Source organism: Panthera tigris, chromosome E1 (assembly GCF_018350195.1).
Source record: "Panthera tigris isolate Pti1 chromosome E1, P.tigris_Pti1_mat1.1, whole genome shotgun sequence".
NCBI lineage: Eukaryota > Metazoa > Chordata > Mammalia > Carnivora > Felidae > Panthera > Panthera tigris.
This window is the reverse complement of record NC_056673.1, coordinates 3,097,315-3,124,778: the sequence shown is the minus strand read 5'-3', so window position 1 is coordinate 3,124,778 and position 27,464 is coordinate 3,097,315. Positions and strand designations below refer to the sequence as shown.

The 27,464-nt window shown below is 50.0% G+C and overlaps 2 protein-coding genes and 1 long non-coding RNA gene across 3 annotated transcripts in view; 2 read left to right on the top strand and 1 right to left on the bottom strand.

Annotated features, from left to right (window-relative positions):
- LOC122233654 overlaps nt 1–27,464 on the bottom strand; it is a 34,820-nt gene that overhangs the window by 6,911 nt on the left and 445 nt on the right. Inside the window, exon 2 of the long non-coding RNA XR_006211306.1 lies at nt 10,124–10,208. This is a non-coding gene — a long non-coding RNA (uncharacterized LOC122233654). The remainder of the gene's footprint in view (nt 1–10,123; nt 10,209–27,464) is intronic.
- Nucleotides 11,597–12,190, top strand: RNF222 (ring finger protein 222). The gene has a single exon (XM_007085990.2). The coding sequence runs from the start codon at nt 11,597–11,599 to the stop codon at nt 12,188–12,190; it is 594 nt and encodes a 197-aa protein (XP_007086052.2).
- RPL26 (ribosomal protein L26) lies at nt 20,785–26,945 on the top strand. The gene is made up of 4 exons (XM_007085962.3): nt 20,785–20,863; nt 21,806–21,978; nt 23,108–23,248; nt 26,770–26,945. The coding sequence occupies exons 2-4, from the start codon at nt 21,811–21,813 to the stop codon at nt 26,896–26,898; spliced, it is 438 nt and encodes a 145-aa protein (XP_007086024.1). The 5' UTR covers nt 20,785–20,863; nt 21,806–21,810; the 3' UTR covers nt 26,899–26,945.

Genomic DNA, 27,464 nt, shown 5'->3' with positions numbered 1-27,464 from the left:
TAATACCGGACCCCGTGCTACAGAGGTGAGTCATCACCTCCTCCTTCAAGGTCTTAAAAGATGGAGATGGGGGGGGGGGGCGCCTGAGTGGCTCAGTCAGTTGAGCATCCGACTTCGACTCAGGTCATGATCTCGTGGTTCGTGAGTTCGAGCCCCGCATCGGGCTCTGGGCTGACAGCTCAGATCCTGGAGCCCGCCTCAGATTCTGTGTCTCCCTCTGTCTGCCCCTCCGCTGCTTGCACTCTGTCTCTCACATTGTCTCAAAAATAAATAAACATTAAAAAAATTAAAAAAAAAAAGATGGAGATGGGGGCCCCGCTGGGGGGCCAGCAGTGATGAAGTAGAAAGACATTCGAGCCAGAAAGAAAAAGAGCATGAAAAAAAATCACAGATCTCCAATAGCCCAAGGCCTTCAAGGCATCTGAACTGAAAGCCACCTCTGTGGCCACGCTTCATGACGTGAGACAGCGAGGGCAGGGCAGTGAGGGCCTTGTGTGGAGGCTGAGTGTGTGGGCTTTGTACTGAGGGCAGCAGGGAGCCACAGAGGTCCTCGGAGGGAGGGAGGGACAGGGAGAGACCTGTGGAAACACTCTGTGGCTTCTGCAGACCCTGGTGCCATCGGGCTAAGGGGGCTGAGGGCCGAGGTGGGAGCTGGGAGTGCAAAGTGGCCCTTATTCCGCCTACCAAGCCGTGTGCCCTGGTGGGGCTGCCCTTAACCCGGACAAGGAGCATCTTTGTTTTCTGTTCACAGGCCCCAGGTTTCGCCTGTGCTACCAGCAGCCCCAGGCTGTGTCATAAATGCGGGAGAGCCCCAGGGGGTGGCACAAAGGGAACAGGTAAGACAGAGATTTCAGAGGCCCCAGGGAAGCCTTGTGGGGAGGAGGTGAGCCCAGGAAATTTACAGGCGCACGAATAAACTGAAACCCCAAAGCAGGACTCAGAGGCAGCTGTGAAGGAAGCAAGGTCAGGGCCTCATAACTGCACAGGGGTGGAGAGACCCTCAGGGCTGTGCCCAATTCTGGGTCCTCCCCGGGCCTCCCTGTGGGGAGTGTGGCCTCACTGGGGAGGCCTGAGGGGCCGGGCTATGCTGGCTGGAGCAGCGCATCTTCAGGGGTCACTAAAGCCTTGGCCTCTGCCCTGGCTTCCCTGGGGACCAGGGGATCTTCCGCTCCTTACCTGGGGATGGCTAGGCTTTCCCAACCGCCCATAATCCTCAGGCCGATCAAGAGGCTCATGAGCGGAGGCAGGGCAGGAGGAAGGTCAAGGATCACGTACACACACACACACACACACACACACACTCAAGAATCAAGGAGATGCCCACCTCCTATCTCACAAGCGTCATTTAATTGCAACTGCCATGAGCATACACAGGGGCACAGCCAGCTTGCCCACCCCCCCCCCCCGGCCTTTGCCCTGCACCCCTGCTATGACTCCACCCTCATCGAGAGCCAGGACTGAGCCAGCCTCCACTGGCCCAAAATGAACAGTCAATGCGATGGCTTCCCTTCTCCTCACCCAACACAGCCCTCGGCATCGCTGATCAGGCCCTGGTCAATGATCCAGGTGTGCCCACAGGAGCATGTTCAGCTGAGGAAGATCATTGTCAGGTGTCTCTTCACGGAGGGCAGTGATATAAAGCCCAAGAGCCTCTGCCCTAGCAAAGGTTTGCCTTACCCCTTGATCCCATTCTTCCTCTTTTCCGTCCCCTTCCCTACCTCCCCCAACCGTCCACTGCCTCAGGGCACAGCCTGCCGTTTCTGGCTCCAAATTCATGTCCCCTGCACCCCCCCCCCCCCGCCCAGCCTTTTTGACCTTTGATATTTGGAGTGACTTTTACTTTTATTAAAGTGTTGGCCCCGGTTCAGAATGGCAGGAGTGACCATCTTCTTAGGGTGGCTCCGGCTCACCACCCCCACCCCGTCCCCACAGCAGGTGGAGAAAGGGTAGAAACAGAGAGTGTTGAGTTTTGAGTGTCCCTGCTGCTGGCCACCCAGGGTCTCTCCGGGGAGCACGAGACCCAGGACCCGCAGGAAAAACTCACTCCCCTGGGGGTGCTGCAGACGGACACCGTAGATGGTGGGGACAGAGGAGCACTGTCTAAAAGAGCCACCTCAGCTTCTGGTCCTCCGCCATCCAGCCTGGAGGCCGAAGCAAATCTCTAAGCCGCCCTTGACCCCAGCCATCTCCCAGGCCAGAGGTTCCCAAACAGGCTGCCCCTTGACATTCCCTGGGGAAACTGCGAAAAACTTCGATTCCAGGGGCACCGGGGTCGCTCAGTCGGTTAAGCGTCCGACTCTTGGTTTCGGCTCAGGTCATGTTCTCATAGTTTCGTGGGTTCGAGCCCCGCGTCAGGCTCTGCACTGATCGTGTGGAGCCTGCTTGGGATTCTGTGTCTCCCTCTCTCTCTCTGGCCATCCCCCATTCGTGCTCTCTCTGTCTCTCTCTCAAAAAAAAACCCCACAACAACTTGGAGTCCAAAAACTCGTTTTCCATGTATGATCATGGAGAAAGCTCCAGGATGGAGGTTCAAGTAAGACAAGCAAGATGCGGACGTGTGCACGTAGTGTGCTATCTTTTGATTTAAAAAAAAAAAAGCGGGGAAGGAATACACGTCAGTGTCTATATTTGCTCGTGCAGATATAAAGTTAAACGCACAGGAATAACCACTAAGGACAGTGGTGACCTCTTCTAAGAATTGTAGTAGAACATACACAACATAAAATTTACCATCTTAACCATTTCTTTAAGTTTTCTTTTTTTAACGTTTATCTTTGAGAGAGAAAGAGCGCGACCTGGGGAGGCACAGAGAGAGAGGGAGACGGACAGGCTCCGCACTGTCAGCACAGAGCCCGACGCAGCACTCAGTCTCACCAATCACGAGATGGTGACCTGAGCTGAAGTGAAAAGTCTGACGCTTAATCGACTCAGCCACCCAGGTGCCCCAACACTTTCACTTTTAAGTTTTGTTTTAATGTTTATTTCGTTTTGAGAGAGAGAGATACAGAGTGTGAGCAGTGGCGGGGCAGAAAAAGAGAGGAAGACACAGAATCCAAAGCAGGCTCCGAGCTGTCAGCACAGAGCCCAACGTGGGGCTCGAACCCATGAACCATGGCATGGTGACTTGAGCCGAAGTCAGACGCTCAACCTACTGAGTCACCCAGCACCCCATCACTTTTTCATTTTCAAATTATCTGAATGCATTACTTATTCAAGAAATTAGTTTTTCTAGCATTTTTTTTCTGACGATTTCCAAACATACAGCAAAGTTCAAGGAAGTTCACAGGGAGATCCCATATATGCAATACCCAGATTCCACCATTACCATTCACTATTCTTATATTATCATGTATCTATCTGCTCATTTATCCATCCAATTAAAAAATTAACATAGATGGGAATGCAAGCTGGTGCAGCCGCTCTGGAAAACAGTATGGAGGTTCCTCAAAAAACTAAAAACAGAACTACCCTACGACCCGGCAATTGCACCACTAGGCATTTATCCATGGGATACAGGTGTGCTGTTTCGAAGGGACACATGCACCCTCATGTTTATAGCAGCACTATCGACAACAGCCAAAGTCTGGAAAGAGCCCAAATGTCCATCGATGGATGAATGGATAAAGAAGTTGTGGTATATATATACAATGGAGTATTACTCGGCAATCAAAAAGAAGGAGATCTTGCCATTTGCAACTACGTGCATGGAACTGGAGGGTATTATGCTAAGTGAAATTAGAGAAAGACAAAAGTCACATGACTTCACTCATGAGAACTTTAAGAGACAAAACAAATGAACTTAAGGGAAGGGAAACAAAAATACTATAAAAACAGGGAGGGGGACAAAACAGAAGAGACTCTTAAATATGGAGAACAAACAGAAGGTTACTGGAGGGGGGAGGGGGGGATGGGCTAAATGGGGGAGGGGCACTAAGGAATCTACTCCTGAAATCATTGTTTCACTATATGCTAACTAATTTGGGTGTAAATTTAAAAAAATAAAATTAAAATAAAATAATTAATATAGAATATAGATTCCTAGGCCCCTCCCAACACCTGCCCATTCAGCAGTCAGCCAGCCTCAGCCAGGATTCTTTCCTTGTCTGGAAGCTCCCTACCCTCAGAGAGATCTCTCCAAGGGAGGTCTTATGAGGCCACAGTGGTCTCCAGACCCATCCCCAACCCAGCTGGCCTCTTTCCCAGAACGTGCTTCAGTCCCCCAGCGATACCTCCCCTGCTGAACTGGACACAACTCTCCAATGTGACCTGACCAGAGGAGAGGCCACTGCGCCCTCCTGCCCTGAGCTGACAGGTGTGGTTCCAGGCACATTACTTGCACCCATTCCTGTAATCACCATAATCCTACAGAGTAGGTAACCTTATACCCATTTTTCAGATGAAGCCACTGAGGCACAAAAGGATTAGGTCATTTACCCAAAGGTGCACGGCACCTTCTCTTTATATAAACACAGCCAAGTGTGAACGCTTAGACAGTGGTCTTCATTTCCCAGAGCTCCCTACTATCAAATCCTATAGTGTAGATGCTCACACTCTGTCTCTCTCTCTCTCTTAAAAACAAATAATAAACATTTAAAAAATAAACTAAAATAAAATTGAATTCTTATTTTGGAATACAAAACCATGACAGGGGTGCCTGGGTGGCTCAGTGGGTTGAATCTCCGACTCTTGATTTTGGCTCTGGTCATGATCTCACTATCATGGGGAATTGGCTTTGCATTGGGTTCCGCACTGGGCAGGGAGGCTGCTTGGGATTCTCACTCTCTCTCTCTCTCTCTCTCTCTCTCTCTCTGTCAAAAAAATAAGCATTCAAAAAAAAGAAAGAAAAGGCCAGCCTGGCTCATCCCCTCCCCTGGAGACACACGGGGCATTGATGATAAGTATTTGAGTCTCCTTTTCCGGAACCCCCAGAAGCCCTAGACAGAGTCATGAGTCAACCTACCTAACGGACCCCCGGAAATGCTCATGAAGGAGAGACATTTGGGGAGACCTCTGGGACTGGAGTTGCAAAATGAAATATAGAATGCCCAATGAAATTTGAGTTTTAGAGAAACAACAGATAACTTTTCTCCGCTTGCTAGATCTGGGACTGCCTGGAACACCTCACCTTCAGCTCGTCGGGGAAGAACACACAAGACTGTCATGGCAGTCATCCCTGTGTCCCTGGGTGAGGTGGCCGGGAGCACTCCCTTGACCATCCTCCCCAACCAGCTTCAAGGTGCCCATAGAGCCAGGCCACGATTAGACAGGTCAAGGAGGGGCCACCCTGGGGCGCCCTATAGAATCAAACTCATGCTTGACTGAGCCTTAGATTCAGGAAGCTCCTTTTTTTTTTTTTTTTTTCCCCAGGAGAAAACCACCTTCTTTTTTTTTTTTAAATGTTTATTTGTTTTTGAGAGAGAGAGAGAGAGATGGAGAGACAGAGTGTGAGTGGGGGAGGGGGCAGAGAGCTGTGAGCTGAGAGCTGTCAGCACAGAGCCCGAGACAGGGCTCGGGGCTCAAACTCACGAACTTTGAGCTCATGACCTGAACCAAAGTCGGATACTCAACCGACTGAGCCACCCAGGAGCCCCAGAAGAAAACCACCTTCTTGAGGACTTGGCCTCCAGTCCTGAGCAAACTATGAGGGAATCCCTCAAAAGGTTTCCAGCACCCCCACCCCCTCGCTTTATTCCTGCCTTGTTTTTGATTATTTTTTCCTGATCACAGAAGAAACACACCTTCCAGGGGAACATTCAAGTACCACAGAAATGTAGAAGTTAGAGAGTCCCTCCAGAGATAACTACGATCAAGTTTGATGTGTCTTATTCCAGATCTTTCTCTATAAGAAATTACCCAATTTCCATAAATAGAATCACGTTTTACCGACGGTCCTGAAACTTACCTCCATTTCCCATGATGTCAGGGATTTCTTTTCAGGCAGGTTTGCATTTGTAATTCATTGGTTTTCACTCTGCCTCGTTCTTCATCTCCATGGTGTTTGGTCTTTGGGAGCTCTGAGCCCCTTTGAGTGTTTGATGAATGGCAAAGGCACGTGGGCACATCACTCAAATATTTGTATATTACTTAGGGTGTTGTAGCCTTGCTGAGTCTGATCTGACCCCTTCATTCTGTGCATGGCAGGGGAACAGGGGTCTGGGGGAGGACAACTGAAATGGGCCCAGGACGGTGAAGGACCATGAAGATAAATTTCTTTTAAAGTTTTTTTTAATGTTTTTTTATTTTTGAGGCGGCGGGAGAGGGGCAGAGAGGGAGACACAGAATCCGACGCAGGCTCCAGGCTCTGAGCTGACAGCACAGAGCCCGATGCGGGGCTCGAACCCACGAACCGCGAGATCATGACCTGAGCTGAAGTCTGACACCTAACCGACGGAGCCACCCAGGTGCCCTGAAGACACATTTCTTATTGTTGGGATGGGGAGACCCACCTCTGAGAGCCTCAGTCAAAGGGGTCCTGGATCCCGGCTTCCATTGCCAGACCTCCTGACCGTCTTGGGAACCCATCCCCGGGCTCCTCTGCAGACCCAGGGGCTCCTCTCCTAGCATCCCCATCAAGATCACCTGACTCCAGAAGCTGCCAATCCCCTGGCCAACGCCAAGAGCCTCCTGGCCTCAAACGGGTTGGGCGACATTCACTTCCCTTCACTGTCCTCCCGACCTGCTCAGTCATTAGGAAATGCCTCAGCGGCGGCTGTCACAGTGACAGCAGCAGGAAGACGTGCCGTCTGCCCAACACCTGTGGGTGGCTCAGATCTGCTCCGCGGAGGACGCAGTAGAGAGGCGGACGCTGCTCTCCCTGGTCCCAGCCAAAGTGAGTCTGGGGGACTGGCTGGGGGCGGGGAAGGAGGGAGATCCAATCAGAGCTTGGCGAGGTTCTGGACCAAAACTGGAGTGGCACAGGGGTGTGGGAGTGTGTGTGTGTGTGTGAGTGCATAGTGTCTAGGGGTGGGGAAGTGGTCACAGCCAAAGCCACAGGGTCTCGCTTTGGGACACCAGGAGGGACGCCCAGCTGCCTAGATGTGTCTCTGCCTAACAGGCTCCTCGTCCCAAGGTGGGGGAGGCGGGAATCCCCTGGGCTGACAGTACCCCCCATCAGTCCTCACCACGGGCTGCTGCTGTGGGTGCTGGGGTTTCATGGTCAGCTCCCCTTGGGCCGGAGTGACAGCCGTGTTTAGAGTCACTCTGAGGAAGGTCTCTACCAAGGTGATGCGAGTTTCATCTCCTTTCTAAACCACTTTACGAGGTAGGCTAGACATAAGAAGGCTGTACGCGTTTAACACACACAACTGGATTCTGGAGCTCTCAGAAGGGATTTCCATCCATGGGTGTTTGTTAAATCAGGGTTTCTGCGGGGGTATGAGGGCTGGGACCTCCTTTTCCACCATCCTGCTCTCCGTTGACCAAGGTCTGGACTGTCCTCCGTGGAGGCATATCCAAACCCTCACTAGAGGCGGCCTGGGTCCACCCTGTACTGGCAGTGTGGCTTTGAACAAGTTCCTGCAGCCCTGAGCCTCAGTCCCTTCATCTGTAAAGTGGAAATAATACCTACCTCCCTCGGTTGTTGTCAGGATTACACGAGGAAGAGATATAATATACCAAGCACGTAATTAGTGTTCAATAAATGGTCGCTGTTATAATTATTTACTATTGGGTCGACACTGGTCCTACCTCACCTAGGAAGACTTTCCAACCCTACTCTCCCCACAGTTTCCTAAAGCACCAGCGGGGATGCCTTTGGACATATAACGTCTTACGTTGTTATCGAGCTGGTCTGTGCCCAAATCAGAGCACATTCCTTGAATTTCTTTGACTGCCCTCACCCCGGCCCAGCACCCCAGTACAGGGTCAGGCCCATGAGAAGAACTCAAGGAATAATGAAATGGAATTAAGAGAAAGGGAGGGACGCAAGCAGGGAGAGGGCAGGGAAAGACCGAGAAAGGGAGGGGAGAAGGAGGTGGGGGAGGAGGGTGGCGCTGTCCAGGCACGGGTGGTGTGGCTCTCTGAAGCACGGGAAGAAGAAAAGGTTGCCCAGGGAGGCCACCAGTGGGGACCAGGATGTCCTTCTGCACCCCTGGATCCCTTTTACTTTTCCTCAAACTCCAGTGAAAATTAGAGTTTTCCTCCTCCCTCTCCTGCTCACCTCAGGGAGGATAGTGCTTCCCAACTCAGCTAAAGAGCTACTCACCCAACTCGTCTACTGATTCTAATAACCTTCTCTATACCATCTATGGAATCTCCTCTCTCCGTGTCTGTCTCTCCGTCATCTCCTTCTCTGTCATCTTCCTGGGTGGCCTCAGTCAAGTCACTTCCCCTTCTCTGGACCTGGTCTCCTCCCTTATAGAACTAGATTTAACTAAATGACCTCAAAAGTTCTTCCTTCCCCTAACATTCTCTTAACCATCTGCTTGAATTCTCTTGCATACCTTGATACCTACTTCTCAGTGACCCAAACAACTTCAGCTATTAATCACCATTCCTCCTTTTTTTTTTTTAATCTCTTTTTCAAGAACATTTATACATGTGCCCTGGGCTCTAAAGTTTCATGAAGGACCTTCTTGATCCTGCTTATCTTCAATGCCAAAGCTTAGTTCGTGGCACACAGCAGGAGCTCAAGAACTATTTGTTGAATAATTGGATGGATGGATGGATGGATGGATGGGTGGATGGGTGGATGGGTGTGTGGGTAGGTGGATGGAAGGAAGGAAGGAAGGAAGGAAGGAAGGAAGGAAGGAAGGAAAGATGGATGGGTGGATGGGTGTGTGGGTAGATGGATGGATGGATAGAAGGAAGGAAGGAAGGAAGGAAGGAAGGAAGGAAGGAAGGAAGGAAGGATGGGTGGATGGATGGGTGTGTGGGTAGATGGACAGATGGATGGATTGATGGATGGATTGATGGAAGGATTGACAGAAGGAAGGAAGGATAGGTGGATGGGTGGATGGGTGGGTGGATGGATGGATGGATGGATGGATGGATGGATGGATGGAAGGATAGGTGGATGGATTGATGGGTGGGTGAATGGATGGATGGGTACACAGGTGGATGGATGGATGGAATTGCCACCATACGCCTGTGGAGGTTGTGAAATGCAGGGAGATTTGTGAGTAGTTGGTTGGCTTAAGAGGATCATGGTCATCCTTGAGAATAATGCACAGTTTAGACATTTGCGAGTGTGTTAAGAAACAAAAATGACAGAGAAACATTGGAATCATCACCTTAATTGTTATCTATTGCCCATCACTTCCCTATCTCCCCTTGAACCAGTTGCCCAGTCCATCCCATCATCTCTTCATCATCTTGTACAGTTATTCTAATCTGAGGGGAGCTGGCCTCTGTTAGGGGTGTGTGCTATTTTTTTAGTCATCTACATAATAAGGAACAACTGGGGTGCCTGGGTGGCTCAGTGGGGTAAGCATCTGACTTCAGCTCAGGTCACGATCCCACACTCCGTGAGTTCGAGCCCCGTGTCATGCTCTGGGCTTGACAGCTCAGAGGCTGGAGCCCGCTTCAAATTCTGTGTCTCCCTCTCTCTCTGCCCCTCTCCCACTCACGCTCTGTCTCTCTCAAAAATAAATAAGCATTAAAAATTTTTTCGAAAAATAATAAGGAACAACTCGTGAGGTGTGGCGGAGGGGGAGGCAGATGCTAGGCGCCTGTCTTAGCAATGACATCTCCCACTTGTTGAGCACGTAGTTGTACCAGACTCTTCGGTCACATTGGCTCACTTAACGCTCTGAACAACTCTGAGAGGAAAGCAGTGCTGTGAACCCCAAGCTCCAGGTTAAACAATTTGCCTGAGGCTATACAGACGGTAATGGGCGTATCAAGGATTTGAACTCAGGTGCAGAGTCTGAGCACTTGAAATCCTCACCCAGCCTGGGGGCCATATTGATCACCCAGAGACCAAAGCTTGAAAACCTCTGAAAAGATTTCGGTGCTGCCTCCAGGGTCCCAGGTCCCCTGTCCCCACCTTTACATGGTTTTTTGCTTCTTCTTCCTTCCAGGACATTTTCAACTTGGCAAAATGTATTGGGAACCAAGCCAAGAGAGGGGAGCGATTCCAAAAGATTTATGATTTGAGAAACTATAGTCTTTTCTAATAACTGACCTTGTTCCCATTATGTCATCTCTTGGTTGTGGGGGTGCCACAGAGTTCCATTTGTCAGCGTGTCCAGGTGTCTTTGTCTATGTCACTGGTGGAAGAAAATATCAATGACAGGTCATCACAGTTCCTTCCAAAGAGGCTGATCTAGATGAGTTGAGGCTACCCAGCTAGGATACCGGGAACTTGTAAGTGAGGAACCTTGGGCCTCACCACGTACCCAAGTAGGTGTTTCTGTACTTCAAAGTCAACATTTGGGAAGCTGTGTCCTTAATCCAACAATTCTGCCATTGCTGAAAACATCTTTGGGGGCTCTCGTTTGCTCTCAGATAATGTTTAAAACCTACCTTGTTCCTTTACGGTGACTCCGTATCTTCAGTTTATTTTTTTTTATTTTTTTAAATTATTTTTTAAGTTTATTTATTTTGAGAGAGCGAGCGAGCAGGGGAGAGGCAGAAAGAGGCAGAGAGAAAGAGAATCCCGAACAGGCTTTGCACCACCAGCACAGAGCCCGACGGGGGGTGCTCAACCTCACGAACCGTGAGATCGTGACCTGAACTGAAACCAAGAGTCAGATGCTTAGCCGACTGAGCCACCCGGGCGCCCCTCTGTATCTTCAATTCAAAACAGCATCACAGCACTTGATCATTCATGTACTTTCTCACCAGGCCTGTCTCCCAGTGACTTGTGGCCATTTCCAAAATACCAGACATATCCTCGAAGCATGAAAATCTGCCTTTACCAGGGTTAATCAGAAGGTTCTCTAGCTGCCTTAGGCAGCCCAGGAAGAATTTGAAGAATGAGTGGGCTGTGGCAGGTGGACGTAGGAGCCCACAGCTCCCTGCCGTGACGACACAGAGGGCCAGCGGGCACTTGGATGTGTAAGTTCTGAGCTTTATTTTCAAAACAGTCATTGCTTTATAGCCACGCTCGGCACAGAGAGGAATGCAGTCCGATGGCTGGATACAATCCAGTGGCCCTGCCGAGTCCCCGAGCAGGGAGAGAGAGAGGAACAGCAGAGGATCTTCTGGAAAATGGCCACTCTGGGTACAGACCCATACTGGAGACTGGGCTGAGTCTGGAGGGGGGAGCATCTGTTTAGCTGCCCGCTTCCCCCAGGAAGCGGGTTCCCCCCTTGCCTTCGCTTCTGCCATCAAAGCAGGAAGAGGAGAGGTGATGACCTCACCACGCATGCATGTCACGGTTGGGGTGAGGGATCAGGGAGGCCACGCCTTCATCACAATCCACGCCCCTGGTTGCAGAGTCTCTGGGGGCTGGGGTTCCTCCTCATCTGTCTCCCCATCCTTCCAGAAATGCTCCCTCCTCTCCTCCTAAGGGGCTTGGCTCCAGTTCTCAGACTCTGGGGCAGGGGCCAGGAGGTGTGGGAGGGACTTGGGAAGGAGGCAAAGGCACGGGGGTGCTCACAGCCCTTCTCCCCCTTGCCCCCCACAGCTAAGGCCCTGCCTCGGCAGAGTGGCCATGTCAGAAGGGGAGAGCAAGGACAGCTCGGGCAGCGAGTGTCCCGTGTGCTACGAGAAGTTCCGCGACCTGGACGGCGCCAGCCGCACCCTGAGCTGCGGCCACGTGTTCTGCCACGACTGCCTGGTCAAGTACCTGCTCTCCACCCGCGTGGACGGCCAGGTGCAGAGGACCATCGTCTGCCCCATCTGCCGCTACGTCACCTTCCTCAGTAAGAAGAGCTCCCGCTGGGCTTCCATGCTGGACAGGAGCTCCCAGACCTTGGCCGTGCCCGTGGGCCCCCTGGCCGCCTCCCCGACGGCCTGGAGGCCGCCCCCCAGCCAGGGCGCCCAGCTCCCCTCGGACCCGCCGCCCGGCCTGGCCCGGGAGCCCCAGGTCTTCGTCATCAGCCGCCACGGGATGCCCCTGGGCGAGCAGGACAGCGTGCTGCCCCAACGCAGCCTGGCCGAGCTGTCGGAGGCCTCGCCGGTCCCCAGCTCCCGCCGGGCCTTCTGCTGCCGCTCGCGGGCCCTGCTACTCATCACCCTCATCGCCGTGGTGGCCGTGGTGGCCGCCATCCTGCCCTGGGTGCTGCTGGTGAGGAAGCAGGCCTGACAGCCGCCCTGGGCCGACCGGGGGCCTGGACGGGCGTCCTCACTTCTCACCTCTGGCTCCTCCCACCCGGCGGGGGCCCAGGGAGGCTGGGGCTGAGCTCTGGGCCCAAACAGGAACACCAGATTCCGGGCCAGGGTGCAGAAGGCAGTGGAGGCCCCTCAGGAACCACGGCTGCGGCCCCCAACCCCCGGGTGGGGGTTGGTGGTAGCCTCAGCAGATCCTCCCCGCCTCCTCCAGGCTGGTACGGAGCAAAATGGAGAGCTGGTGGCTTCCCCCTTCCTGTGGGGTCACCAGCCCTGAGGCATCCTCCTTCTCTGCCAGGTGACCCACCCGAAGCCAGGCAGGGCTCACTGGTGGCTGGCTGGGGGCCCAATGGCAGGACCCTTCCGGGTCAGAATTCCCACCCGGGGTTCTCTAGTCCGCTGTCGGGAACAAACAGAAGCAGTGACTCAGGGCCCGAAAGCGCCCTTCCCAGAATCTCAGCAAACGTCCTCACGGCTGCCCTCCCGCCCCCAAGTCCTCCTGAACCCCAAGTCCCCGGCCTGGAAGGCCTTCCCTTGTGGGGAGGAGCTGATCTCAGGGGCTGTGGCCCCGGGGACCTCTGGGGGAAGTAACAGAAAAGGGGCGCTGAGGCCGAGGCTGGCAAAATGGCCCACAAACAGAGCCAGAGGCCTCCGCAAGCCTCGCGGGCCCGTGAATGGTCCAAAGTTTGAGTCTTGGGGTTGTCAAGGGTGGACTGGAGGGCGGGGAGTGCAGGGGAAGCTCGACCGACCGAGACTTGAGTCAGCCGAGAAGTATGCAACTATGGGGGCAAATTAACCCCTGGGGGCTCCCGCCTCCCAGCCTGCCCAGGTCCTCATGACCCAACCACTCATTAGAGGTCACACCAGCCGGGCCAGTTTCCCAGGCCCATTCCCAGCTGGGCTGGGCCAGGCAAGGACGGGTGGGGAAGCAAACAGCTGAATTCATCAGGGACTCTACTGTCTCAATGAGACAGTCCCCACCCTGGACTGTGGCCCGGCTCCGTGGTGGTGGCTCCGTGAGGAGGGCCACTCCGAAAGCCTCGGACGGGGTCTTGCCCATACGTCAACGGGCCATCATCTTAACTGTAGGATGAACAACGACAAAAACTCTCAGCTGCTCTCTGGGATAGGAGGTTGTTCACACCCCGGCTGTGCCAAGAGCTAACGCTCCCCCCCGCCCCCAGCCTATGCCTCTTGGCAAAGTTCACTATCTACGGGGAAAGAAATAACGCCCTGCCTCTTATCTAGTTCCCAAATCCCTGTGGTGGCTGGTGTCCATTAGGGGACCGCCAGGGAAGGGCTCCACTGTATAGGGGATATTTGGGAAGCAGGGAGGGCTGATTGAAAACACTTACGGATTTCTTTTTGCTCTTTTCCAGACCCAAAAAGAGCATAGGTGCTATTTGTGGGGCCGGGGGGTGGGGGTAGGGAACAGGTGGATTCATGGGGAACATATTTATTACAAGACTAAAAATGTTAAAAATGTTAGTTAAAAACTAACGAGTCTGTTTTATTTAAGCTCGGTCAGACTGCTTTAAACAGTGTCATTGAATTTCTGGGGACTTGACTCTAGTGTTTTCAGATTCTGTTGTGTTTGCCAAAGGCTAATTTCAAAAAACCTGTGGTGTTTTCATGTCATTCATTCAGTGGTGACTCATAGCTGGCACTTTTTTATTTTCAAAGAACGCCGAAAGTTATTTTTTAAATAAAGGTATATATTTTCCCAAAGATTCCAAAGACATTGCCAACACACACGGGGAGCTCTGAGCTTGGACTTTCTGGGAAAATTCACTTTAGACGAAAGAGTTTGAAAATACAAAGGCAAATGGGTCTTAAAAAACAGCCACACTTGTGATAGAAATGCAAATTAAAATTCTGCTGGTATATATACCATTTTTCACCTATTAGCCCGTCAAACCCTGATTAAAAAAAAATTATGTTTATTTACTTTTTGAGAGAGAGACAAACAGACAGGGTGCGAGTGGGGGAGGGACAGAGAGAGTGGGAGACACAGAATAGCTCAGAGCCTGAAGTGGGACTTGAACCCACAGACTACGAGATCATGACCTGAGCCAAAGTTGGACGCTCAACCGACTGAGCCACCCAGGTGCCCCTCAAACCCTGATTTAAAACCCACTCTGCTGCCCAAGCTGAGGGAAAGCAGGTGAGGTGGTTGGGGATGTATATTGGTAACAAACCCTAGGAAGGGAAATTTGACATCACCTATCAAAATTTCCACTTTGACCCAGCAAGTCCTATTCTAGAAACATATCCTGTAGATAGACTTGCAGAGATGGGCAGTGACTCCGCAGTGTTCTATAATTGCAACTTTGTCATCACAAAGGATTGGAAAAACCCTACGTGACAATCCATAGGGGCCTGGGGAGATTTCCCCCTTCCCCCTTGATACTTTTTGAACCAAGCAAACATACTACTTATTCAAGAATTAGATTGAAAAATGTTAGTACAGGGGTGCCTGGCTGGCTCAGTTGATTGAGCATCTGACTTTGGCTCGGGTCATGATCTCATGGTTCGTGAGTTCGAGCCCCGCATCGGGCTCTGTGCTGATGGCTCGGAGCCCGGAGCCTGCTTTGGATTCTGTGTCTCCCTCTCTCTCTGTCCTTCCCCCACTCATGCTCTCTCTCTCTCTCTCTCTCTCCCTCAAAAATAAGTAATAAAACACTTAAAAATTTTTTTAATCTTTTTTAAAAAATGATATTAGATGCCAAAGATATCTTCGGGGTACATACCTGTTGCCCCGTGAGGAGCTGGCCCCCAAAACGTTTGAGAGCTACTGGACTACCTGTCCTGTGGCTCAAGGGTGTCAGCTACGGCTCAGTGGGGCTGGTTTGTCTGCTTAGAGGTGTGACATCTTATGCTGAACAAGCGCACCAGGAAGGAAGGTAAGAAGCTTAATATTTGACTCAGTGTTTCTTAGCTCCTATGGACTTCTTTGGGCCGGATCATTTACTATGCTTGTTTTGATTTTTCTCTACCCTTCCTTTCCTTTGTCAAGTGAAAAGCTTTGGCTTTGAGTAAACCACCCTGAGGTCAGGGCACTACAGAGAGATACCATTAGATAAATAAAGAGATGGACAGACAGACCGATGGATGCCTGGGATTAAACATGAGCTGTTCCTCCTCCCTACCTTCCCTTGTCCAGGGGCGTGCCCCTTACACACACACACACACACACACACGCACACGCACGCACACACAACTTGGCCACCTAAATCTAAATGCCCTAATCTAATAGCACGTATTCATCAATCAATGCCAATACATGGAAATTATATTACATTTGGCTATCTTCCAAATGAAACAGCAAAGCAGTCTATACAACCTAGCCACCTGTGTAATCCTAGTCACGTGCCTTGACAAAAAAAATGTGTCACATCATCTGGCTCATGCTAACTCTCTCCCATCTCAACCTTTTGATTCATGCTATCTGATTTCATCTACTCGACCTATACCGGAGGCCCACAGGAGCCCTTCTCCGCGGTCCCACACAGTTGTTTTTTTTTTTTTATGAGACAGATGGCATTGTATCGGGGTAGGGGATTTGTGGGAGGCATCGGCACTGGGCGCTGGGCCAGGGTGGCACAGGCCATGCTCAAGGCACCCTCTCGGGTGTGGTGCCCACCAGTGAAGCCGCTGGTGTGGACCAAGATGCAGCCAGGGATCCCGCTGATCTGGGCTAGGGCGTCATCCCGAAGTCCCCGCCATGGCTCTGGCAGGGGCAGCCGGCTCTGGAATGAGTGGGGCTCCTTGGGCACACACCGTACCTGCCGCTGTCCAGCCTGGTCCGTGTAGATAACAAAGGCGACGGTCACCGGAGGGGACAGCCCAGATTCCAGGTCCACCTGGAATCGCCGGGCCAGGGCCTCTGCCACCAAGGCCCAGGCTGGCAGCCAGCTGTGCTGGTAGGAGTCCACTCTCTGCAGAAACTCCTCTCGAACTAGATCCTAGTGCAAACCTTTCTTGGTCTTCTTTACCAACACCAATGTCTTTTAATTTCATCAGCATTTCCTATTGGAAACCACGGTTCTTCCAGGAAAACATTTGGCATTCCTGAATAATACTTTCCAAATGTCTTTTGCTTTTAATGTTTATTCATTTTTGAGAGAGAGAGAGAGAGAGAGAGAGAGAGAGAGAGAGAGAGAGAGAACACGAGCAGGGGAGGGGCAGAGAGAGAGAGAGAGAGAGAGAGAGGGAGACACAGAATCTGAAGCAGGCTTCAGGCTCTGAGCTGTCGGCACAGAGCCCGACGTGGGGCTTGAGCTCACAGACTGCGAGATCGTGACCTGAGCCAAAGCTGGACATATAAGAATGGTCTTTAGGGGCACCTGGGTGGCTCAGTCAGTTAAGCTTCCAACTCTTGATCTCAGCTCAGGTCATGATCTCATGGTTCATGGGATCGAGCTCATCATGGGTTCGTGAGCTGACAGTGCAGAGCCTGGTTGGGATTCTCTCTCTCCCTCTCTCTCTCAAAATAAATAAACTTTTAAAAAGGATGCTTTTTAAAGCACATATCTTGTTTTAAATGACACATAAACTGAAAGCATTAATAAAATGTAAGACTCATGCAAAAAAAAAAAAAAAAACCCAAAACCCTTTTAATTTTAACATATACCTGCAGAGTCTAGCCCTACCAAGCAAGCTTAAGGATCCGTCTATTTCTAGTGAAAACCCAGGCCACGGATGCCAGGAGCCTGGGCACATAGCACCTCTGCACTCCTGAGACACCCTCCCATGACCTCTACCTTCGGCAAAGCCTGCAATGACTCAGACAGCCCTGTGGCTCACCTCTCTTCTCTCTCTAACTTCCTTATCAGCCCAGACGTCCTCTTTTGGCCCCAAATAACCTTGCCCCATCCCCACACTCTCCCTCATCCTCCTTTTACCTGGTGCAAATGAACGCGACAACTAATTCTCAACACAAACTATTGGCAGTTCCAACAAATGGTGTTGGGCGCAAGGCTCGGGGCTTTGCTTGGGTGGTTCCCTCTCCCTGGAAGATACTTCCCCACCCTTGTCTCCCGGGAGAACTCCTACCTAGCTTTCCAGAAATAATCCAAGGGTTACCTGTGAAGACTTCCCTGAGCCCAACCTCAGTTAGAATCGACTGTACCCCATTACCTTTCCAGGCACACTTTATTATGCCTGTTTGTTGACATGGCCATTTCACCATTTCTTCCTTCTAGACAGTATGCTCCTTGAGGGGAGGCTAGATCTTACTGATCTTTTTTTCTTTTTGAGAGAGAGAGAGCTCACAATTGAGCAGGGGGCAGTTGGGGGGGGGAGAGAGAGAGAGAGAGAGAGAGAGAGAGAAAGAATTAAGGCTCACCCGATGTGGGACTTGAACTCACAAACTGTGAGATCATGACTTGAGCCTAAATCAGATGCTTAACGACTGAGCCACCCAGGTGCCCAGTCTTACTGATCTTTGTATCTCAGTGCCTGGCATAGGAGTTGGTAAAGAGTAAGAGTTAGGGAAATATTTGAAGAATGTATAAGTGAAGGCAGGCAATCAAGAAGGAAGGAAGGAAGGAAGGAAGGAAGGAAGGAAGGAAGGAAGGAAGGAAGGAAGGAAGGGATAAATGGGATGGTTACGTGTCTAAGGACTAAAAAAGTTTTAGTCCAAGGGACTTAGGTGTGGAGTCTGGATACCTGGTTTGACTTAGGACTTCACAAAGACTGGTTTCAAAAGGACCCAAAAGAGTCAGTTTAAAAGGAACTTTTTCAGGGTGTCTGGGTGGCTCAGTCAGTTGAGCGTCCAACTTCAGCTCAGGGCACGGTCTCGCGGTGTGTGAGTTCGAGCCCCGCATCAGGCTCTGTGCTGACAGCTCAGAACCTGGAACCCGCTTTGGATTCTGTGTCTCTCTTGCTCTATGCCCCTCCTCCGCTCATTCTCTCTCTCTCTCTCTCTCTCTCTCTCTCTCAAAAATAAATATTAAACACTATATGCTAACTAATTTGGATGTGAATTTTAAAAAATAAAATTAAAAAATAAAAATAAATAAAAACAAAATCTTAAAAAAAAATTTAAAAAACTTTTTTAAAGGAACTTTTTCAAATCAAGTAAGAGGTACGTAAGGAAGGCGGGGGGCGGGCAGCCAGGCGAGGTGCCCGGACTCTCGCGCAGGGAGGAGCCAAGACATTTACGCGGATAAACAGACTCTCAACCAGGCTACCAGTAATTTGCATCTGTGCACACAATCTGTACCCTGGCATTCTTCACGCCGTATAAAGTGGTTATGCTGTCCAAATGGTGGCCTGAAGGTTTAACCTCCATGAGTCAGTGTTGTGCACGGCGGCGGAGGGAGGGTGGTGGTAAGGAAGCCTTGGAGGGAAGGGTGTCAGCAGTGAGTGATGGGGAGGAAGAGGAAACAGAAGAGGCCTTTGTGGGAGGAGAGGAAGAGGTTAGGCGAGACCTTAAGAAGAGGGGGTTAAGGAAACTCCTAAGAACAAGGAGAGAGAGTTAAGGTGAGTCCGTGAAGATCAGAAAGGAAGGCAAAGTAGGAAGGCTTCGGCTGTAACTTTCAGCCACCAAGTCAAATTCAGCCCAGCCCCGGAGCCCCATGGGCTTTTCTCTGAAGGTGTCTTCGCTACAGCCACCGGGACCTGGCGTCATGCTGCCTCACACCTCCAAGCCTCCCCTCTAGCTATTCCCACTGCTTCGTGGAGCTAATTTTAACATTCTCCAAAACTCAGCCAGGGGTGATCTCACCCCAGAAGTCTTCCCTGACCCCAGAGCTCTGTCCTATTCCCGGAGCACAGAAACGGTGGCTGGCTCAACCAGCACTTTTCCTGGGGTCCCGTGATTGCGGGTTTCGCTGTTTCTCTCTCCTCCAAGACAGTGAGCTTCCTGCAGGCAGAAGGTTTGACTAATTTCATTCTGTAGCTCCAGTGTCCCTTTTAGGGATGGCTTGCAAAAGATGCTCCAGAAACATTTGTTGAAAAGAATTGTGGGGGCTCCTGGATGGCTTAGTTGGTAGGGCATGTGCCCCTTGATCTGTGGTCATGAGTTCAAGCTCCAGGTTGGATGCAGAGTTTACTTAAAAAAAAAAAAAAAAAAAAAAAAAAAAAGAATTGTAGTAGAGATACTCTATCCGAATCTTTCAGTTAGAAAAATCTGGGGCTGTTTACCTCACAGCATATTTAAAGCACAACTTTTCTGGGGCGCCTGGGTGGCTCAGTCGGTTCGGCGTCCGACTTCGGCTCAGGTCATGATCTCGCGGTCCGTGAGTTTGAGCCCCGCATCAGGCTCTGGGCTGACAGCTCAGAGCCTGGAGCCTGTTTCGGATTCTGTGTCTCCCTCTCTCTCTGACCCTCCCCTGCTCATGCTCTGTCTCTCTCTGTCTCAAAAATAAATAAAACGTTAAAAAAAAAATTAAAAAAAATAAATAAATAAAGCACAACTTTTCTTAAATCACGAAAACACGGGTTCTTTACTGATTCTACCCTGGCCCCTCAAAGACACGGTTTCTTGCTCTTTGACTCGACCAAATGGAGTCCTAGAAATTGGGACCATATAGGGAAGGGACTGGGGAGCACCTACACGGGTCCCTCCATAACCTATGGGTTCTACAAAACGCGTACAAGCTCCTCCCACTTCTCTGTGGCTCAATGGCCCCATCTGTACAATGGGAACAATAATACTGTACCAGCCTCACAAGGCTATTTGGTGGATGAAAGGAGTTAACGTGAAAAGGAGAAGAGCATTTCCAGTGCTCCGCAAGCTCACTATGTCTCAGGAATTATTATGAAATGCATGTCTTCTGGACGTTGCATCATTCATTCAATGACAATGCATTACTCATTCAACAGAAACCGATCCCTTATTGAGTACGCGACGGCAGGGCACCCTGCGGGAGCTCACACACACACACACACACACACACACCCCAACTGCAGCCTGCCCCAGAATCCGTTTGCTGGGGAGGGCACCCTCTCGCCCTGCCTCCATCAGACCCTGAACCGAAAGACAGCATGCAGTACAATTCAGAAAGGGGCACAGCGCTCCGCTTGCAAAGGCCTCCTTGCAAGTGTGGACCGGCACCCCGTGGCATCACTTCGAGCTCGTTAGAAATTCAGGTTCAATCTCGTTGCGCTGGGCGGGGACGGATCGCGGGTCCCAGCCCTTGCAAGGTCCGTGGCGGGTCGGAGCGCCCCACGGCGCCGGCAGCACACGCCGGATGGAGCCCGTTAAAGGACCGGCGCGGTCGGCACGCCGGCGCCACGGGCCCGGAAAGGCTTGGCGGTGTCCACGGAACCGAGGTCGCCAGTGGCCACCTGGCTAATGTGCCTCCCGCTCCCTCACCACTCACGGGGACAGTCACACCCTGAGCAATCCCCGCCCCCCGCCCAGGAACTAGCCTTCCTAGAGAACGCCGCTGCAGACCCCAAACCTACCCCGGGAGACACCAGGCCCTGGAGAGGGCAGTTTTGCAGGTCCTAGCAGTTCCCCTCCTAGCCGTTGGGGGACACTAGTCACCAATCTCTTTCCCAGTTTCCTCTTCTCGTTCAAACCCAGCGCCTCTCTCGCGCCAAGAGACGATCGGTCTCGCGAGATCTCTCGTAAACTTACAGAACCGGAAGTAGCGTGTAGCTCTCTTCCCTTTTGCGGCCATCGCTGGAGCTGCAGCGGGTGAGTTTTCGCCGGCCGAGCGCGAGTAATCCGTAGCCATCCGTTCGCGGGTGTGCTGTGTTTTGGCGCTGGGGGCCCGATACTCTCCCGGCGAACGAGTAGCGCCGAGGGAGAGGGGCTAGGATGGTCCCCAGCCTGTCTTCCTCTTAATTCCAGGGGCGGCCGACTCGGGAAGGGAGGAGAGGGGTTTGGGAACTCGGAATCGGAGCCCTGAGAGGAGGGGTTCTGCGCAGATGGTTCAAGTCTATTCAGTGTCGTTTCTTAAAGAAGAGCCTCGAAATAACTTTGGCAAAGCCAGGGAACTTGCAGGCCGCGCTCATTAGAAGGTTTTCTTGGACCCGAGATGTGCAGCGTTTCCCAGGTTTGGGGAGAACGGAGCTAAATGTGTTCACGTCCGAGTCCGTAGGGTATTGGCTTTGGTTGGTCTTTGTAAAGCGTAGTGTTGTAATTGAGTTATCGGACCGCTTTGTCTTCATCAGAGATACAAGTCCTGTCTTAAGTTCCTTACCCGATATTTCAGGTGCTTGGAGGCTGTGAACTAAAATAAAAGCTTAAGAACTAAAACAAGTCTGTTACTAATGGAAAATCGTTTGTCGGGGGCGCCTGGGTGACTCAGTAGGCTAAGCGACTTGGGCTCAGGTCATGATCTCACTGCTAGTGGGTTTGATCCCCGCGTGGGGCTCTGTGCTGACAGCTCAAAGCCTGGAGCCTGCTTGGGATCCTGTGTCTCCCTCTCCCCGGCTTGCGCTTTGTCTTGCAAAAATGAGTAAACGTTTAAAAAAAAAAAAAACTCTTTGTCCCATAAACGAACATAGAAAGTACAACAGTTTCTGTGGGCTTCCTGAGACTTCAAGATGAAATTGTTGGGAATGTCACTTGTTGGGACGCTGAATGAGATTTTGAGCATTTAAGGGTTTACGCCTCTTTTCACTCTCTCTTTAGCCAACATGAAGTTCAATCCGTTTGTGACCTCCGATCGGAGCAAGAACCGTAAAAGGCATTTCAATGCACCTTCGCACATTCGCAGGAAGATTATGTCCTCCCCTCTTTCCAAAGAGCTACGACAGAAGTACAACGTTCGATCCATGCCCATCCGGAAGGACGACGAAGTACAGGTATGTGCTGTGCCCGGGTGTCTTGGCAGATACACCCACACCTGGCATAGAAGAGGGAAAATCTACTGAGAAAGATGCACTTGAGACCGTGCTCCCCAGAGCAGGATTGCACAAGGTCACTAAGAACCCAAACAGGAAAAAAAGAGCAATTGTCCCAAGTATCAGAAAGCGGAAAGGTGGTTCGGAACCAGAGCGTTACCCCGCGGTTCTCTTTTCCTTGGTGCGTTTGGTCATTGAAGAGGCTGTCGAGGGTCCAGATACAGAAGCTGTAACTGAACCGCAGTCTTCTCTGGTGGTTTCACATTTACAGGTGAATATCTTGCCAAATCTATTTAAGCGAACGTTTCTGTGAACGTTATTTAGCTGGAACATGCCGCTGTCGATTGCAAGATTTTAGGCCGTCTCTAAAGCAACTCGCCTGTCCCCCGTACTATTTGATGAGGTTAATACCCATTTAAAGATGAAGCCAGTTCCCAAGTAGTGGTGCAGGTTGCGAACAGCCCCTGGTTGCTACTGGGCTGGTGCTACTGGGCTGGTGCTAGAATTGCCTCTAGATTTGGGAGGTGGTCTTCTCTGTTGAGATCATCTTCATGCGAGAAGATGTGCTTCTGGAAGGAAATCTCTGGTTTCTTTCAGAAGCACTTTGGGTTGCTTCCTGGCGAACAGGATCTTAGGACTACCGGGTAGGACGCTGTTAAACTTTGGGAAAGAATTGAGTTTTTTCCCATGTATTTGCTGCTGCCTACTCTGTTACCGGGTGGGACACTTTATTGGGTTGTGAATTAAATCTTGTGGCCTCTCGCTTCCTCTGAGATGGAGTAAAGTTCCTTGTGGTCACCCAGCTACAAAAAGCCTAAGTGGACTTGTTTTTAACCTACCAAGCCCACCACTGCAGACCATCAGTTGATGGGTGTACTGTCCATCACGAGGCGTATATGAGGGCAGGGTTTATTTGCAGGCTAATTAAAGGCAGAGAGAATTACTCCCGTGTTTCCAGTAACCGTTACATCTTTCAAAACTGAAGGGTCTTGCAGATCTGAGAGAGTGAATGACATTTACGTGATTTAGTTTTCCTGATTTGCAAGGTTGACTTTCTTAATATTTCTGTCATTCATGAATTTGTATTTAGGTTGTGCGAGGACACTACAAAGGTCAGCAGATTGGCAAAGTAGTCCAGGTTTACAGGAAGAAATACGTCATCTACATTGAACGAGTACAGCGAGAGAAGGCCAATGGCACAACTGTCCACGTGGGCATCCACCCCAGCAAGGTGGGTGTTTCTGAGAATGCTTGAGAGAAGGAAATTACGGCAAGTGTTGGCAGGTGGGACTGCTTGTTTGCAGAGCAATCCCATAGAAATAGACTCCTGATTTTAGAGGTTCTAGAAACCAGTCTTAGGGCAAATACCATATTTGAATGGAGTCCTGGAAACCAGTCTAAAAATTTTTATGAGATCAAGTTGTTTTTAACAGTCATTTTGTATATTTAATGTACCTTTTGGTCAGTAGCAATTAGTAAACTGATCAGTCTGACAACAAAATTTAAAATCAAGAAACGGGTTGGTTTTATTTTATTTTTTAATGTTTATTTTGAGACAGAGAGTGAGCAGGGGAGGGGCAGAGAGAGGGAGACAGAGAATCCCAAGCAGTCTCCACACTGTCCCCGCAGAGCCCAGTGTGGGGCTTGAACTCATGAACGGTGAGATGGTGACCTGAGCAGAAATCAAGAGTCAGATGCTTAACCGACTGAGCCATCCAGGCGCTGCTAGGAAATAGGGTAATTTTTAGATTAAATGGAGCTGATCCCCTATTTGCTTTTACATGTTAAAGTGGAGTCAGGAGAAAAAAAAAGTGGAATCAATATGGCAAGTTTACAGCCTTGCAGAGTATTCATACATTTACAAATGGGGAAGAAAACTGGAGCACAGAAGCTAAGATCTCCTGGATGGTGATAGTGTCTGAGCCAGGATAGAAAATCCAGTCTGTTAATAACCCATAACAGGTGCCTGTCTGGAACTTGGATGTGAATTCTCTGATCCAGCAGTCTCTGATTGATCTCTATTTTAAGAGAGAGCAAGCCAGGGAGGGGCAGAGAGAGGGAAAAAGAATTCCAAGCAGGCTCTGCACTGGCAGCAAAGAGCCTGACGTGGGGCTCGAACTCACAGAGATAGGACCTGAGCCGAAATCAAGAGTCGGCCACTTAACTGACTGAGCTACTGATGGCTCCCCAGTTTTGTGTTTTTTGTTTTGAAACATTTTATGTTGCCACCATAAATCTCTGTTTCAAACTACAGGAAAGTTGAAAGACTGGTGTGGTAAAATTCCTGCATATCTTTCACCTGGAATTCACTATAAATATCTTCCCGCATTTTCTTTACCCCTCTTCAGTACCCCCAGTGGATTACAAGCATCTTGACACATCCTCGCATGTTCTCTTAAGAGCAAGGACTTTCTCGTTTTCTAACCTTCGCCAGTCATATGTGCATCTGGAAAGAAACCTCTGGGTTTCTTTCAGAAACACTTTGGGTTGCCTCCTGGTGAACAGGATCGCTAGCACTACCCGGACTGTTAAACTTTGGGAAAGAGTTGGGTTCTTTGCCACGTGTATTTGCTGCTGCCTACTCTGGCAGGCAGGCAGGCAGACCTGGATTCCAGGTGAGGAAATCTTGGTCTTTTCAAGGTAGCACAGCTGAGGACATACCCACTTCCTCGCTGTGGCGCGGTGATCACCTTCATGTCTTTAGTTCCGCCTGGGGACGTCACACATACAAAGGCAGGTGACTCCAACCCAGACCTCAGCATCCAGTGGCCTAGTTTGCATTTCAGCTTGGATTTCTGATTGATGACCTCAGACCTAATGTGTTCAAACTTCTGACTTGGTTCACAGTTTGCCGCCATCGCCGTGTAGGGCAGCTCTGTCCTCCCAACTGCTCAGGACGAAAATGTCATTTATTATTTTACACCCCCCTGTCTGTTCTATCCAGAATCCTGTCTGTTCCCATCAGAGTGGCCTTTTTGTTTCTATTTTTATAGAAGTTTATTTTGAGGGAGAGAGAATCCCCAGCAGGCTCCCCACCGTCCGTGCAGAATCCGGTGTGGGGCTAGAACTCACAAACCATGAGATCATGACCCAAGCCTAAATCAAGAGTCGGACGCACTCAGGTGCCCCAGAGTGGCCTTTTTTTTTTTTTAAATGTTTATTTATTTTTGAGACAGAAACAGAGCATGAATGGGGTAGGGTCAGAGAGAGGGAGACACAATCTGAAACAGGCTCCAGGTTCTGAGCTGTCGGCACAGAGCCCGACGCGGGACTTGAACTCACGGACCGCGAGATCATGACCTGAGCCGAAGTCGGCCACTTAACCGACTGAGCCACCCAGGCGCCCCCAGAGTGGCCTTTTAAGACCTTACTCGATCCCCTCAGCAGCCGCTTGTAGACGTCCACTCTTCGTGATGTAGTCTGCTGGCCTCCTTGCTCGTACGGCCGAACTGCTCACAGCGTGTCTGCTGTGAGCAGCATCACCTGGCCGCCTGATCAGAGTTCCAGATTCTGTTCCAGGTCTACTGGGGCAGCACCATTAATCTGTTTTCACAAGCTCTCCGGTTGATTCTTAGACACACTTAAGATTGAGAAACATGTACGTATAAACCTTTTAAGTTCTGCCTTTGGACCTTTGGACTTGCTGTACTGTTACCAGAATCGCTCTTCACTTTACCCCCTTTTTCTCCAGGTGTTTATCTTTTCTGTTTGTTTTTTATTGGAATCTATTGGGTGTCTGGATGGCACAGTTGGTTAAGCATCCAGTTGATTTCAACTCGGGTCATGATCTCATGGTTCGGGAGTTTGAGCTGGCAGCTCACAGCCCATTTGGTCTTCTCTCGCTCCCTCTCTCTGCCTTTCCACTGCTCGCACGTGCCCTCAAAAATAAGTAAGCGTTAAAAAAATAAAATATATTTGGCAGAATATGTAAATTCAAGGTGTATGAGCTATTAGTTTGATAGCTTTATGTATAATATGATTGCCATTGTAGCAATAACGAGCACCTCTGTGTGGTGCATAGCTATCCTTTTTAGTAATTGGAGTAACTAAGTTCTAGTCTCTTAGCAAGTTTGGTGATTATGATGCAGTATTGTGTAGAGGTCACTGTGCTGTACATTGTATCTCTAGGGGGTTACTGTTTGTAACTTTGTACCCTTAACATCTATCCTGTCTCCTATCCCTTGGTGACCACCATTTTATTCTGATTTTACAATTCCACATGCTCGTGAGCCATACAGTACAGGTCTCTGACTTCTCTCACCGTAATGTGTTCGAGTTTTCAAGTGTCTGTTTGAATGGAGCCTTACCAGTAGGGCCTTGTTTGACCACCCTGTGACTTAGCCTGTTTGCCAGCATTCCTTAGCCTCCCCACGTTGCCCGGTTTTTCTCTATGTCAGAGTCTGATATACATTCACTTAATTTGTTTTCTCTCTCCCCATACTAAAATACAAGCTTTCTGATGGCAGAGATTCTCTTTTCGGTCATTGTGCTGTGTTTGCAAACCTGGTTCAGTGCCCTTTACCCCTTTCCCTCACCTTCCTTCATAAAACTAAAATTTATCGTAACCTGGAGGTCTTTAACAATTAGATCTGTTGAAACAAGGTCCGTACTATGATTTTGTGGGTTGAAGCGTGAGTAGGGGCTGTTTCCAACTTTATGATTCTGAGGTTATAATAGAAACAAAAATACGTATGGTTAGCTTGTGAAACTAGTAACTATTTAAAGCTTAGAAATGTTTCTGTTTTTCTGCAGGTGGTTATCACTAGACTAAAACTGGACAAAGACCGCAAAAAGATCCTTGAACGCAAAGCCAAATCTCGCCAAGTAGGAAAGGAAAAGGGCAAATATAAGGAAGAAACGATTGAGAAGATGCAGGAATAAAGTAATCTTATATTCAACTTTAAATAAAAACTGTTAAAATGATAAAATGATGAGCCTTTAATTTCTGTGTGGTGCCTGGAGATACTACCTACTTCACAGGGGACCCGTTTTCAGGGAAGTTAGGTGGCATTTGCCATCTGGAGGCAGGCCGCCCCTATCTTGGGGCTTGATTTACTGTTTGGGTTTTTTCATGTGAGCATCAGTTCTTTTAACAACTGGGATTTAACAATATTCTGAAATCAGGACTGCTAAGGTAGTGATTTTTTCTTTTCTTTTTTTTTTTTTTTTTTTTCTGGAGTTGGCTCCATGCCCAGCATGTGGCTGGAACTCAGCCCTGAGATAGTCACTCTGCATGGACTGAGCCAGCCCGGGGCCCCTCTTCATTTTTACAGCAGTGTTTGGGGGACATCATGGCTCATTGAGAAGAAGGCCTAGATAGGAAGCTATGTGAGATCCTGCCTCTTGAACCTGTCTCCTGTTATGTGCACGTCTATGTTGTAGTAGCCTACTTTTAAATTTTTTTCCTAAAAGTTAGATTGCCATTGGATTGAAAGTCTTGTCAGGAG